This window comes from Corylus avellana, chromosome 5 (genome assembly GCF_965113065.1).
Source record: "Corylus avellana chromosome 5, dhCorAvel1.hap1.2, whole genome shotgun sequence".
NCBI classification, from domain to species: Eukaryota; Viridiplantae; Streptophyta; class Magnoliopsida; order Fagales; family Betulaceae; genus Corylus; species Corylus avellana.
In genome coordinates, this window is record NC_142494.1 from 28280244 (window position 1) to 28295589 (window position 15346).

General features: G+C 34.1%; 3 protein-coding genes across 3 annotated transcripts; all 3 read left to right on the top strand.

Annotated features, from left to right (window-relative positions):
• The first annotated feature begins 919 nt into the window (after positions 1-919).
• LOC132182174 (uncharacterized) lies at positions 920-1447 on the top strand. Its single transcript, XM_059595364.2, has one exon. It carries the CDS (start codon positions 920-922, stop codon positions 1445-1447), a length of 528 nt encoding a protein of 175 aa, XP_059451347.2.
• A 2405-nt stretch (positions 1448-3852) lies between these two features.
• Positions 3853-4386, top strand: LOC148586016 (uncharacterized). Its single transcript, XM_088516865.1, has one exon. It carries the CDS (start codon positions 3853-3855, stop codon positions 4384-4386), a length of 534 nt encoding a protein of 177 aa, XP_088372991.1.
• A 3626-nt stretch (positions 4387-8012) lies between these two features.
• LOC132182179 (uncharacterized) lies at positions 8013-8546 on the top strand. The gene has a single exon (XM_059595368.2). The coding sequence runs from the start codon at positions 8013-8015 to the stop codon at positions 8544-8546; it is 534 nt and encodes a 177-aa protein (XP_059451351.2).
• The last annotated feature ends 6800 nt before the right edge of the window (positions 8547-15346 follow it).

The following is a 15346-nucleotide window of genomic DNA, read 5'->3' on the forward strand; positions in this document are numbered from 1 at the left end:
CAATAAATTTTCAACAGCTTGACAATAGTGTCAACAATTTTCAGGTCATGTTTTAGTGATGTGTATATTAAAATTTTTCACATTTTAATATATATACCAAAAGACTCTTGAAGAAGCCAAACTATGGATTATGATGCTTCACATTTGAAAATATAAATATGAAGAAAAAAAAAAGTTTGATAGTGTTTATATCAACATGACATGCTCAAAATGGCCGGTTTTCTTTTCTCAATTTCATAAGTATTCACTTACCTTTATCACTCAGGTGATTCTTTAGACATCCTAACTTCCTGCACTATAAACCAACTTATAATTACTTAAACACTAATTACAACCCTAAAACCACACTTTTAAACCTAAAACACACATTGAAAAGAAGGTTACCGTAACAACGAAGGTCTAATACAACATCATGGTATCTGAGTGAGCTTAAACTAAGTATATGCCAATTTTGGAAAGACATGATTATAGGCTATAGCCATCCATAGCGTATATGCCTACAGCTAGCTAACAGGAGATAAGGTGTAATAGGATGCAGCATGCAAGTGTTTTTAGGATTCAAACTATATATCGAAAAAGGAAACAAAAAAAAAAAAAAAAAAATTGGGAGTCATTTTAATTAGTTGGTATTTTGAAAAATGCTTCAATATTATTTTTAGCATGTTTGACCAAATAAAAAAAGAAAGTAATTAATATAAGTGGAGTTGAAAATGTTTCTGCTGAAAACATGGGGAGTGAGTGAATAGTACATGCAAGTTCATATTGTCCAATAGAATTGAACCACAAAGAGACTCTATTAAACAGAGTGATTGTATGGTCATAATCTAATCTCTCTGCTCTTTATATACACTTGAATGTATTTCTTAGAAGTTAGATCAATATATAACAAGATAAAATATTCCTCCGCAAAAAAGCAAAGATGAACACCATTTCTAGCTCAAAGGTCTTCCTAATTGTGCTGCTTGTAACTCTCTTCCCAAGCCAAATTCTTTCTCAAAATTTTGCAGTTTGTGATCACACTGAGTATAGGGTATTGTGCAGAAAAACTCTTAGCTCGGACTCGGCGAGTAAATCGGCCACTAGTTTTGACGACGTAGCCATGATTATGCTAAAGCATGCAACATCTACAGCAAACCAAATAAGTGACCAACTCATAAACTTGCTCAAACAAGCACAATCGTCGTGGGGCGGCGATGTAGTTGCCCTGGTACATTGCAGTAAGTACTACAAAGATGCAATTGGAAAACTTGCGGATTCGAAAAAAGCCCTGCAATCAAAGAGGTATGCGGATGTTAAGAATTCGATCTTGGTTGCCATGACTGCTGTTGGCAAATGTGACCAAGACTTCAAGAAATTTGGAAAAAACAGCAATCCTCCATTAGGCTATCAGGGTGACACATATATCGTGCTTTGCAGAATTGTCTTGCAATTGACCACTCGCAAATGAACTCATTCATTCAAACTGTTTTCTCAATTTAATTTACAATTCCATTATACTACTAATGGATTTAATTGTACGTAGCAAGTAAATTGTAATAGATTTACAAATTGTGTTTGTTTCAAATTTTGGATGCTGTAAAATAAATCTACATAATAATATTTTATAATTCCAATATCTTTAACTTTTAGGGTTTCACAATAAACTTAATTACTGAAATCCATAACAATAAATAGCCTTTAAATCTTGATCTGAAAGCCTAAAACACCATAAAATGGTTTCGCTCACTCGACCCTCTTAAGTCACATCAAACTTATAATGAATGTTGTGTATATTTATAGGGTGATGGTTTTGTTTGTTGTGTACATTGTAGTCTCTCCTTAGTAGCTCAGTTTCAGGCTTTCAGCCTTGTACGGTGTTTGTTTAGGTTAATGTATACATCAAAATGAATAAATAATTCAACAAGGGAATATTATTGTCATTTTGGGTTACATCTTTTCTATGTGGTTTAACACAAAACTCTAACATAAGGACTAAATGAAAGGGGCTAATAATTTGAGAGAGCAATTGTAACTTTTTTAAAATTTTGAAGACAAATTATAATTTGACGGTAAGTTTAAAGAGGGTACGTAGCCTAAAAATTAGGAAAAAATGTTTTCTTCTTTTTGTGTTTCAAGCAGTAAGATATGAATTTAATATGAATGTAGATGAGTATTAGGCCAATATTATGCCTATTATTTTATTCAAAATATAACAAAAAAGAAAGCTATACAACTGATACGTTTTAAGAGAGGCATTCTCCAATTGTATCCCAGGCTTATTGCCAACCAAAGCCCCGAAGGGATCCGCTCACTGGCCCATGCCAACTCTTGGGTTGATGCTGTAATCTGGAAATCCTATTTTGGAGGCCAGAAGGGTCTTGAAATCCAGCACTCTTATGAGTCTTGTCGACCCATGTGATTTGATTGGACAATGTGCCTCCACCTCAAGTTTGATTGCTTCACCTTATAAATTTTTCTCTTATTAATTAGACCAGCACCGATTTGGAGATTTAATCCATCCAACCAGTCAACTTTGACACATCAACTAATCAACTGATTTTTCTCTTTTACATTTTTCATTTTATTTTAAATTTTAACAAATGTCTTCCCTCTTCTTAGCCAGTTCTTGAGAGAAATTTTATTCCAAATATGCTACTCATTATCTTCTTAATTATTTTTTAACTATATTTCTTTTGTAAATTTAATAGATCTGTTATTGGATTTGTGGATTCTTATGAGTTTTATACAAATTTAATAGTAGATTCACATATTCATTATACAAAAATGGATAAAAGATGAGATGGATAATAATTTTTATTCTACTCTTTATTTTGGAAAAATCAATAATTTGAAAAGTCAAAATACTAAAATGTATCTTCTTTTTTTTTTTTTGACCTTCTCGCTCCTTGCAAGAATAAAAGAAAATCTTTAAAAATAATATTTAAATAAAAGAGCAAAAGTTAATTTTTAGTTTGAGAAGTTGGATGTAGATACTTAATAAAAAAAAAAAGTGTAACAAACGTATTAATGACGAAAAACACGTCTTTGCTATTCTACTAATACTTGTACATGCTCTGCTATTTAATTTGCCCAAGCCCAGCTAAGTAAGAATTATGGAGCATAAATTAAAAAAAAAAAGAAAAAAGTGTTGATTCAGGTGAAAATACTTTATTTAACATACAATTGATCCACCACTAAATTATTTAATTAATAATAAAAAAAAGAAAAAAAAAAGAAAAGAAAAAAAAAAGCCCATTACATTTAGACAAAAGACGTGCCCAAGTTCTATAACTTTAGATTCGATATCCCAATCATAATTTTCCTACCCTAGGAAATGGGCCTTCCCATTTTTGCCGGTTGTGGAGGAAGGGGGATTGGAACCCCGCTGGTCGACATCGTGGTGGTTCGTATAGAGATCAAAAATTCAAAAACCGAATGAAATTAGTCTCCGGCAAGCCGCATACAATAAGACAATTTTGACATATCCCAGCTGTGCTCTCTAAAACTTTGTTGGGCTCCTAAAATGTCTTTATCTAGAAAAAAACGACGCATGAAGAGGTCAATATCATTTTAATTAGTTGGACTTTTGAAAAATGCTTCAATATTATTTTTAGCATGTTTGACCAAATTTTAAAAAATAAATAAATAATAAAAAAAAGTAATTAATATGAGTGGAGTTGAAAATGTTTCTGCTAGAAACATGGGAGTGAGTGAATGGTGTACATGTAGGCTCATATCGTTCAAAAGAACCACAAATAGACTCTGTTAATCAAAGTGATTGTGTTGTCATAGTCTAATCCATTTACTCTTTATATACACTTAATGTATTTCTTAGCTGAATAACAAGATAAAATCCTCTACAAAAAAGCAAAGATGAACACCATTTCTCGCTCAAAGGTCTTCCTTGTGCTGCTTGTAACTCTCTTCCCAACCCAAATTCTTGCTCAAAATGCGATCTTAGCAGTTTGTGATCAGACTCTGTATACAACATTGTGCATAATAACTCTTCAATCGGACTCGGCGAGTGGGTCGGCTACTAGTTTTGAAGACGTAGCCACAATTATACTAAAGAATGCAACATCTACAGCAACCCAAATAAGTGACCTACTCACAAAACTGATCCAAGAAGGATCATCGCGATGGTCGGGCGGCGATATGGTTTCCCTGAAACATTGCAGAATTTACTACCACGATGCAATCGAAAAACTTGCGGACTCGAGCAAAGCCCTGGCATCTAGGAAGTACAATGATGTTAAGACAAGTATGTTGGCTGCCATGGGTGCTAGTCGCTCATGTGACAAAGACTTCGAGGAATATGGAAGAACCGGCAAGTCTCCATTAGGCGATCAGGGTGACACGTATAACGAGCTTTGCCACATTGTCATAGACTTGTCCACTATCAATTGAAACGGCGATAGCTAGGCTAGCTATCCTCCTTTTTTTTTTTTTTTTTTGTTCTACCTGCTCTCATTCATTCAAATTGTTTTCTCAATTTAATTTACAATTCCATTATACTACTATACTAATGGATTTGTAGTAAGTAAATTGTAATAAATTTACAAATTGTGTTTGTTTGCTGTCAAATAAATCTACATAATAATATTCTATAATTCCAGTATCTTAACTATTATGGTTTTCACAATAAACTGATGAAAAAAACTTAGTGTAATCCATAACAACAAATAGCATTTAAATCTTATCTGAAAGCCTAAAACACCATAAAATGGTTTCTTTCACTTGACCCTCTTAAGTTACACCAAATTTATAATGAATGTTGTGTATATTTATAGGGTGATAGTTTTGTTTTTTTGTGTTGCGGCCTCTCCTTGGTAGCTTAGTTTCAACCTTGTTTGGTGTTTGTTCTCGTTAATTTATATATCAAAATGAATAAATAATTTAACAAAGGAATATTATTGTCATTTAGGGTCACATACATCTTTAGTTTAACACAAAACTCTAACAGAAGGACTAAATGAAAAGGGCTAATAATTTGAGAGAGTAATTGTAACTTTTTTAAAATTTTGAAGAAATATTAAAATTTGACTGTAAGTTCAAAGAGAATAGCCTAAAAATTACCCTTTCTTCTTTTCGTGTTTCAAGCAGTAAGATATGAATTTACATGAGTATTAGGACAATATACATATTATTTTATTCAAAATATAAGAAAAAAGAAAGCTATATAACTGATAAGTAATTAATAAGCAAGGATGATTGCATGTGGTAAAGCATTGAAGCAAGCATATTAAAGAGAACGAGAAAGCCAACAGCCAAAAAAGCCACCGGAGGAGGGAACATCTGGTTTTTCCTCCTCCTCCTTACTGCTCTTTTTTTTTCCCTTTTATGAGTTTCTCTCTATTGAGAGAACTCATTTTCTCTCTGTAGTTTTTTCTTTGGACTCTCTAATCTCTTTACGAGACTTTATTTATGGTCTTTGATAATTTATCTCCGACCCTCAAAAAAACGCAGCCACTGTCTCTCTCATCGTTAGTCACCTTCTCCGCTGCGTTTTTGGAGCATCTTCTACAAATACTGTAAGATACTCTTTAGTTAAATGTAGAAGTTTTGTCCCTCCAGCACACACGGTAAAGTAGCATTTTTCCTTGAAGCTGCTACAGTAAGTTTTCGTATTTGAAAGCTTACTGTAGCAGCTGTTATTATTATTCAATCATATTTTCTCTTTCTTTCTATTTTTTTAATCGTTTCCCTCTCTCTTTTCTATCTCTCTCTCTCTTTCTCCCGTTCTTCCCCCCCCCCCCCCCCCCCAACGCTCCCTTCTTCGCCGAGCTCTCTTCATTCCAACCCATCCAAGATCAAGAATCAAAATCAACCCAAATTCGTCTCAATTCCAAACCCATTTCTGCTTTTACCCATTTCTAGTCCATTTCTCCAACCCATCTCTCTGCTACTGCGCGCATCTGTGAGAACGAGAGTGAAAGAGAAGGGAAGGAGAAAAAAGAAGAGAGGGAGAAACAGGGAGAGAGACCCGAGAGTGGGAGATCGAGATGGAGAGCATCTCATCCTTGGCCTTCAAGTCTTGCTCAAAAGATTATTGCTTTTGCTTTGGCTGTTTCTTGGAGGCTGCTGCTTTGCCTTTCTTGGGCGAAGACCGTGGCTGCGGGAGGCTCTCGTGGTTCTCCTTTTCTGGGTGGTCATCTGGCGGCGGAACCGGGTCATTGGCTGATGGGTTTTTCTCCTTCAGTGCCTTCCTCGTGTTCCTTGGCCTCCTTGTAGGGACTGGGTCAATGGGCATCTCCGCAACGGTCTCAGCCATGGCTGTAGAGAGAGAGAGGAGTGAAAAAAATAATAATAAAAAATAGATTAAAAACAATATTTAAATCAAATAGGCATTGTAAGATAAATAGTATATTGGAGTTTTTTTTTTTTTTTTTTTTTTTTGACATGTCCACATAAGAGTGGGGAAAATGAAAAATTCAAACTAGTGATCTTCGTTTAATAAGGCGTAATCTCCAATCGATTGAACTATCTCTTAAAGACATAGCATGCTAGAGTTAAATGTAAAAAAATAGTAACTAATCTAAAATAATGGTATTTTGAGTAATTAAACTGCTAGGCATTGCTGGACATGCTCTTAGAAGTTCAGCACTCTTATGAGTCTAGTCAACCCATGTGATTTGATTGGACAATGTGCCTCCACCTCAAGTTTGATTTTTCTCTTATTAAGCCCAAGACCGATTTGGAGATTTGATCCATCCAACCAATCGACTTTGACATAGCAACAAATCAAACTGATTTTTCTCTTTTATATTTTTCATTTTATTTTAAATTTTAACAAATTTCTTTCCTCCTCTTAGCCAACTCTCGAGATAAATCACATTATCTTCTTCATTATTTTTTAACTATATTTAATAGATCTTAAATTTGTGGACTCATATAACTTTCACACAAATTTAATAGTAAATTCACCTGCTCATTATACGAAAATAGATGAAAAATGAGATGAATAATAATTTTTATCATTTCTATTTTTATTCTGCTCTTTATTTTGGAAAAATCTATAATTTGGAAAGTCAAAATACTAATATATATATATATATATATATATATATATATATATATATATATATTAAAAGTTTAAATTTATTCTCCTCACAAGTTTGACCTTCTCTCTCCTTGCAAGAATAAAAGAAAATCCTTCAAAAATAATATTTAAATAAAAGAGCAAAAGTTAATTTTTAGTTTGAGAAGTTAGATGTAGATACTTTGAAAAACACGTCTTTGCTATTCTATTAATACTTGTACATGCTCTGCTATTTTGCTAGAGCCCAGCTAAGGAAGAAGAATTATGGAGCGTAAAAAAAAAATGTTGATTCGGGTGAAAATACTTTATTTAACATATAATTTATCTACCACTAAATTATTAAATTAACAATAAATAAAAAGAAAAAAAAAAAGCCCATTACATTTAGACAAAAGACACGCCCAAGTTTGATAACTTTAGATTCGATATCCCGATCATAATTTTCCTATCCTAGGAAATAGGCCTTCCCATTTTTGCCGATTGTGGAGGAAGAGGGATCGGAACCCCGCCGGCCGACATCATGGTGGTTCGTATAGAGAGCAAAAGTTCAAAAACCAAATGAGATTAGTCTCCGACAAGCTGCATGCAATAAGACAATTTTGACAAATCCCAGCTGTGTTCTCTAAAACTGTGTTGGGCTCCTAAAATGTCTTTATCTAGAAAAAAAACGACGCATGAAGAGGTCAATATCATTTTTTTTTTAGTTGGTCCTTTGAAAAATGCTTCAATATTATTTTTAGCATGTTTGACCAAATTTTTTTTTTCTTAAAAAAAATAGTAATTAATACAAGTGGAGTTGAAAATGTTTCTGTTGAAAAACATGGGAGTGAGTGAATGGTACATGCAGGCTCATATTGTTCAAAAGAACCACAAATAAACTCTATTAAATAAAGTAATTGTGTGGTCATAATCTAATCCCTCTACTCTATATATACACTTGAATATGTATTTCTTAACTCAATAACACGATAAAATCCTCTACAAAAAAGCAAAGATGAACACCATTTCTTGCTCAAAGGTCTTCCTTGTGCTGCTTGTAAGTCTCTTCCCAACCCAAATTCTTGCTCAAAATGCGATCTTAGCAGTTTGTGATGAAGTCACGTTCAAGGAATTGTGCAAAGATACTCTTCAATCGGATCCGACAAGTAATTCGGCTACTAGTTTTGAAGACGTAGCCGCAATTATACTAAAGAATACAACATCTACAGCAACCCAAATAAGTGACCAATACACAAACCTGCTTAACCAAGGAGTATATCGATCTACGCGCGGCGTTGAGAAGGCCATGGTAAATTGCATTAAGTACTACAAAGATGCAATCGGAAAACTTGCGGATACGAGCAAAGCCCTGCAATCTAGGAACAACATTGGTGTTAAGACAGGGTTGCTAGCCGCCAAGAATGCCAATTTCTTTTGTGAAGGCGACTTCTCGAAATTTACAGGATCCGACCGGTATCCAGGAGACAATCAGGGTATAACATTTACCATGCTTTGCCGCATTGTCTATCAATTGACCATTACCGATTGAAAAGGCGATCCTTTTTTTTTTGGCTCTACCTGCTCTCATTCATTCAAACTGTTTTCTCAATTTAATTTACGAAAAACAAAAATAAATAAATAAATAAATCCTTCCATTATACTACTAATGGATTTGGTTGTTTCAAATTTTGGATGCTGTAAAATAAATCTACATAATAATATTCTATAATTCCAATATCTTAACTATTATGGTTTTCACAATAAACTGATGAAAAAAACTAACTTAATTACTGAAATCCATAACAACAAATAGCATTTGAATCTTGATCTGAAAGCCTAAAACACCATAAAATGGAACACCATAAAATGGTTTTTTTCGCTTGACCCTCTTAAGTTACACTAAATTTAGAATGAATGTTGTATATTTATAGGGTGAAGGTTTTGTTTTTTGTGTTGTGGGCTCTTCTTGGTAGCTCGGTTTCAGCCTTGTTTGGTGTTTGTTCAGGTTAATTTATACATCAAAATGAATAAGGGCCCATTTGGGAGTGTGATTTCAATAAGTGTGATTTAAAAAATTGCATTTTTAAAATCGCACAGGCGTTTGGTAAAACATGCTAAAAAGCTTTTTTTTTTTAATCAATTGAGTGTTTGGATAACATTAGCAAATAATTGCGGTTTCATGACCAAACTACCAATAAGGACATTTCTTTATAATAGTGAAAAAACTAACATTGTCTATAAGCCTCCATTTTTAACACCTATGCAAACAAAAGTATGACTTATAATTTGGCATTAACTTTGAGTTTTCTACTTAGGCAATTATATATTGCTATATTACTTGTTTCTATATGCTTTTTTGTTTCTGTATTTTTTTTTTTCTTGAAACATATCCTAAACAGACATATAATAAAAAAATACAAGAACAATCCATCAAATTAAACTAATAATATTTATCAAATTTAACTGTTACATAATTCACCAATAATTTAAATTGGTACTTGATAACTATTTATTACCCATTTAAAAAATATATATAAAAAATTATCACTGTTTATTACCCATTCAAAAATATATATATATATATATATATATATATATATATAAAATATCACCAACTGTTACAATGCAATACCCATTAAAAAATAAAAATAAAAATCTATCACAAATTATTGCTGTAGAGTACCTTTAAAAAAAGAAAAAAGAAAAAAAAAAGAAAAGAGAAGCCATAAAAAACCATTGTGCACATCACTATGCAATGCACAGTGACCTGAGAAAAATCATCATCTTGGTCACTGTATAGTGTATTTTTTTTAAAGAAAAAGCCTCACGCAGTTACTGTACACGCACTATCACATTACTGTGCGTGTACAGTGATCTATCGCTGCATACTATGATGGATTGCAGATCACTATGCATGCATGGTAATCTAAATAAAATTTTGAAAAAAAAATAAAATCACAACTTTACTCTGTAGAAATGGTCGAAGAACATAAACGCATATATAAAAAAGTACAGTAATCATACAAACCACATAAAATAACACTGAACACCAAACAGTGAAAAGTTTTACAAAAGCAAAAGAGTTATATGGAGAGAAAGAAAATATTAAGGTGAAATTATTACCTGGTAGAGGGGCGGAGAGATGGACAACAGCGACGCACACTGTTACAGGGCAGAGAAATGATGAACAAGACAAAGAGGATGAAGAAAAAAAAAAATAGAAAAGAAGGGTTTTAATATATTTTAGGGGATATTCTTGATATTTTTTTCATTCCCGTTCAATAAAAAATAACTATTGCGCCAAATATCTTTTTAATAGAAATCGTGATTTTGTTTTAAATTCGCACTTTTTCAAATAAGCACCATCTAATCAGCTTATGGAAATCGCAGATTTTTTTGCGATTTTAAAATTTGCGTTTTTAAAATTGCAATTGCAAACACCCTAAAATTGTGATTTCGTTTAAAATCACAGATTATTTTTAAAAATACGCACTCCCAAACGCACCCTAAATAATTTAGCAATGGAATATTATTGTCATTTTGGGTCACATACATCTTTTCTATCTGGTTTAACACAAAACTCTAACTGAAGGACTAAATGAAAAGGGCTAATAATTTGAGAGAGTAATTGTAACTTTTTAAAAATTTTGAAGAAAAATTACTAAAAATTACCCTTTTCTTCTTTTTGTGTTTTAAGCAGTATGGTATGAATTCAATATGAATTGACATGAGTATTAGGCCAATATACCTGTTATTTTATTCAAAATATAAGAAAAAAGAAAGCCATATAACTGATAAGTGATAAGCGAGGATGATTGCATGTGCTAAAGCATTGAAGCAAGCATATTGAAAAGTACTCTCTTCTCTCTCCTAAAAAGAAAAAAAAAAAGAAAGAAAAAAAAGACAGACAAACCCAACAGCCAAAAAAGCCACCGGAGGAGGGAAAATCAAATCTGGTTTCCCTTCTCCTCCTCCTTACTGCTCTTTTCTTTTCCCTTTTCTGAGTTTCTCTCTTTTGAGAGAACTCATTATCACTCTAGAGTTTTTTTTTCAAAATCCTCTAGTCTCTTTACGAGGCTTTATCTATCGTCTTTGATGATTGATCCCCGACCCTCCAAAAAACGTAGCCATCGTCTCCCTCCTCGCTAGTCACCTTCTTCACTGCGTTTCTCGGCTAGATCTATGATTTTTGAAGATGTGTTTTTTCAAAATTGGATCTTCATTTATCCGCCAATTCCAACATGCAACGCACCACAGCACCACCGTCACTGGTGTCCTAGCTGCCCGGCCCCACCATTCGCACCTCCCCTCGACATCCATGCGCTAGAGCGTGGACCTCACGCGCTTGCATGTGGATCTAACATGCCGAAATGTAACTCTCACATGTCGGACAACATCCTCGCAAGGCTCTCCTTCACCTTGCCCTCCTCCAAAGCTGCTGTTTTCTGAGTTAGTTCCGTGTTTTTTTGTTGTTCATTTGTTATCCCAAACTATTTGGGCTTTAGACTCTTTGTCTGTGATGGAGATCCCCTTTCCACTGTTCTTGCTCTTCTTAGTTTTTTCAATTTCCTTGGAAGTCAGATTAGATCTAAGTTGTTTGTTTGTCTTCTTTAGAAGTCAGATTAGATCTAAGTTTATAGGGGTCTTTGTACTTTCCAATGGTTTTATCCATGATAATGGGCTGCGGCCATCAAAAGCTGCATTCCCAAGTGATTTCCACCTTCCTAAATCTTCTTTAAGGCTTTGAGGTGTTTGTGATCATTGTTGGGTTAGTTTGTTCTCTTATTTTCTCTTGTCTTTCTTTTTCCCTGTAATTCTGCATTTTCAATTTTATGTTGTTTGCAATGAAGTTGTTCTTAAAAAATATATATAATAATAAATAAAATAAAAAAGATAGCAAGGCATTCTCCAGTTGTATCCCAGGCTTCTTGTCATCAGGAAATCCAAGCCATCCAAAGCCTAGAAGGGATCGGGTCACTGGCCCAAGCCAACTCTTGGGCTGATGCTGTAATCAGAAATCCTATTTTGGAGGCGAAAAGGGTCTTAGAAATTCAGAACACCCCTACTTTTGAACCCATGTGATTCGATTGGACAATGTGCCTTCACCTCAAGATTTTTGTCTTATTAGGCCCAGCACCGATTTGGAGATTTAATCCATCCAACTAATCAACTTTGACACATCAACTGATTTTTCTCTTTCACATTTTTCATTTTATTTGAAATTTTAACAAATTTCTTTCCTCTTCTTAGCTAACTCTCCAGAGAAATTTTATTCCAAGTATGTTACACATTATCTTCTTCATTCTTTTTTAACTATATATATTTTTTTTGTAAATTTAATAGATTGATTATTGGATTTGTGGACGCTCACACAAATTCAATAGTAGATTTACATATTCATTCTACAAAAATGGACAAAGGATTAAATGAATAAAGATTTTTATCATTTATCTTTTTATTCTTCTTTTATTTTGGAAAAATCTATAATTTGGAAAGTCAAAAAGACTAAAATGTATCTTTTTGACTCTCCAATAAATCTTTTAAAAAAAATAAAAATTAAAGTTTGAATTTTCTCTCCTCACAAGTTTGACCTTCTCTCTCCATGCAAGAATAAAAGAAAAGCCTTAAAAATAATATTTAAGTAAAAGAGCAAAAGTGAATTTTTAGCTTGAGGAGTCGATGTAAATACTTCGAAAAATGTTGACAACTAAAAAAAAAAAAAAGTGTAGTAAACGTATTAATGAATAAAAACACATCTTTGCTATTCTACTAATACTTGCCTGCTCGGCTACTTTGCCCAAGCCCAGCTAAGAAAGAATTATGGAGCGTAAAACAAAAAAAAATGTTGATTCGGGTGGAAATATTTTATTTAACATATAATTGATCCAGCACTAAATTATTAAATTAACAATATATAAAAATAAAACAAATATGCCCATTACATTTAGACAAAAGACACGCACCCAAGTTTTATAACTTTAGATTCACTATCCCGACATAATTTTCCTACTCTAGGAAATGGGCTTTCCCATTTTTGCCGGTTGTGAAGGAAGAGGGATTAGAACCCTGCTGGCTAACCGACACCGTGGTGATTCGTACAAAGAGTAAAAGTTCAAAAATTGAATGAGATTAGACTTTAACAAGCCACATACAATAAGACAATTTTGACACATCCTAGTTATATTCTCTAAAACCGTGTTGGGCTCATAAAATGTCTTTATCCAGCAGAAAACGATGTATGAAGAAGTCAATATCAATAGTTTTTTTTTTTTTTTTTTTCTTTCTAAGGTTTGTCCAGGGAAAATAATATAAAGGAAGAAATAAAATTGGAGTTTTCTTAAGAGACTTATATTCTTACCTTCTAGACTTCAAAGTTCTCTTGCCCTTGTTTTACTTCTGGCATCAGCTAGAGAATCTAGCCAATTTGTGTAAATTGGCCCACCAATATTAATTATGACCTTCCCCAATTGTCAAAATCATCGCCCTTCTAGATCGATCTCCATGAAAATGATAGATGTGAGGGGGCTCTGAATTATATAATTCATATTTTTTTTAATTTATTTTTTAAGTATCATATAGCCAGAATTAATTTCGTATTTCTTTGTGTAAGAAATTAATGTTGGGATTGTTGAGGTATTAGCAGCAGCAAAGAGAGAGAAAAAGGCTTGGTTTGTGTGGTGATGTGGTGAATGGATAGTGAATAACGATAGAAGAAAAATCGGTGGAAAAAAAAAGAAAAGAAAAGAAAAAGCAAAATTGTCCTTCTTTTGGCCATTTGTTTGGCTTAATCATTATTTGATCTAATAGTTTTTTGTTGATCTAATTATCATCTGGTTTATTGGTTCTTTGTTGACCCATACCTATTTTTAACCCGTTATTAGCCCAATCATTATTCGGTCTTGTTGGGTCAAATTTCGGCTTATTTGGGCTCAGTTCTAATTTACCGACCTATTCCCCATACTCGGTCATTTATTTACTGTTCAAAACAAACTCATGTTTGGCAGGGCAGCTTTATATTTGATTGTATTATTGACACTCGGCCATCAAGCTTAGCTAACCGAGCTTGAGGCAGGTACCGAGTATTATTCCGAAAATATTAGAATGTCAGAAATAAATATCTTGTTTTAGTATACTGACAACACGTGGACCCTCGGTAAAAATCCACAATGTTAGATGAACAGGTACCATCCAATGCCTATAAAAGGGGGGTCCCCTCTCATTATTTTTGTAACTTCTTTTCACCCTCTGAAACTGAATACTTTGCATACCTTCTCTCTGATCCACAATTTCCAAGTTCATTTTTTCTTAAATACTGTGACTAATTTAGGCATCGGAGCTTCCACCGGCCGGACAACGCCGGCAGCTTTGATCCCTTTTTCTTATCTTTCATTCTCAGCTCAACGTTCAGTTATCAAGTATTGTGCTGGCCCCTTTTCCACGTCATCATTTGGAAAATTGCTTCAACAGTTTGGCGCCGTCTGTGGGAATCGATTTTTATCGGCTCTTACTAATTTCATATATTTCGATATGGTGAACACGCCTCCGCACCCTGGCACATCCCCACATCTTATCCCAATACCCGGAACCTCACATGATCCAAATCCCCAAACAGCTCTCATGTTTATTTTATGAAGCAAATAGCCGAATCTGTTGAGGCTATGAGGAAGCAGAATGAAGATATCGTCTCTAGGTTGCCTCCTAGAGAAGACTCGGCGCAGAAGAGAAGACGAGAGGAGTCTCATAGGAATCCACCACCATCAGCCCGACGTCAGTCAACCCAACCAGACACTGGAAGCTCAATACAAGGCAATCCTCATACTGTTCGGGCTAAAGCAAACACTAGCCGACAAGAGCTTGCCAAGCATTCATAGCTCAGTGGCAGGTCATGCCATGGCGAGTCCAGTCATGCCAAAACCCATCAGAGTAATTCTCAATATAGCCATTCTCGTCATGTTCGGTCGTATCTTGATAAACCTGCAGAAACTGCCGTGCATAAAGACGTCAAAGATCTCCAGCGGAAATTCGAAAAGATGGCTTTCTTAATTGAAAATGGAGAAAATTGGTCTGCTATTGAAGATCTAATGCAATACACCAACTTGCCTTTTACCGACCAAGTGATGAGGTTCCCCATGCCCGGTAATTTTAAGGTTCCTCGAGTTGGCGAATATGATGGAAGTGGAGATCCTTCCGACCATATGGAGAGTTTCCGAGCTCACATCATCCGTCATGAAACTCCTGATGAAATTGCTTGTCGAGCTTTCCCTTTAACTCTAAAGGGAGTCGCAAAGGAATGGTTCGGAAGTCTGAGCCCAAAATCAGTTGACAGTTTTGATTATCTCGGACTACAAT

Excerpts from the sequence above, each read along its gene's own strand:
- LOC132182174 (XM_059595364.2), top strand. The coding sequence starts at position 920 with ATGAACACCATTTCTAGCTCAAAGGTCTTCCTAATTGTGCTGCTTGTA.
- LOC148586016 (XM_088516865.1), top strand. The coding sequence starts at position 3,853 with ATGAACACCATTTCTCGCTCAAAGGTCTTCCTTGTGCTGCTTGTAACT.
- LOC132182179 (XM_059595368.2), top strand. The coding sequence starts at position 8,013 with ATGAACACCATTTCTTGCTCAAAGGTCTTCCTTGTGCTGCTTGTAAGT.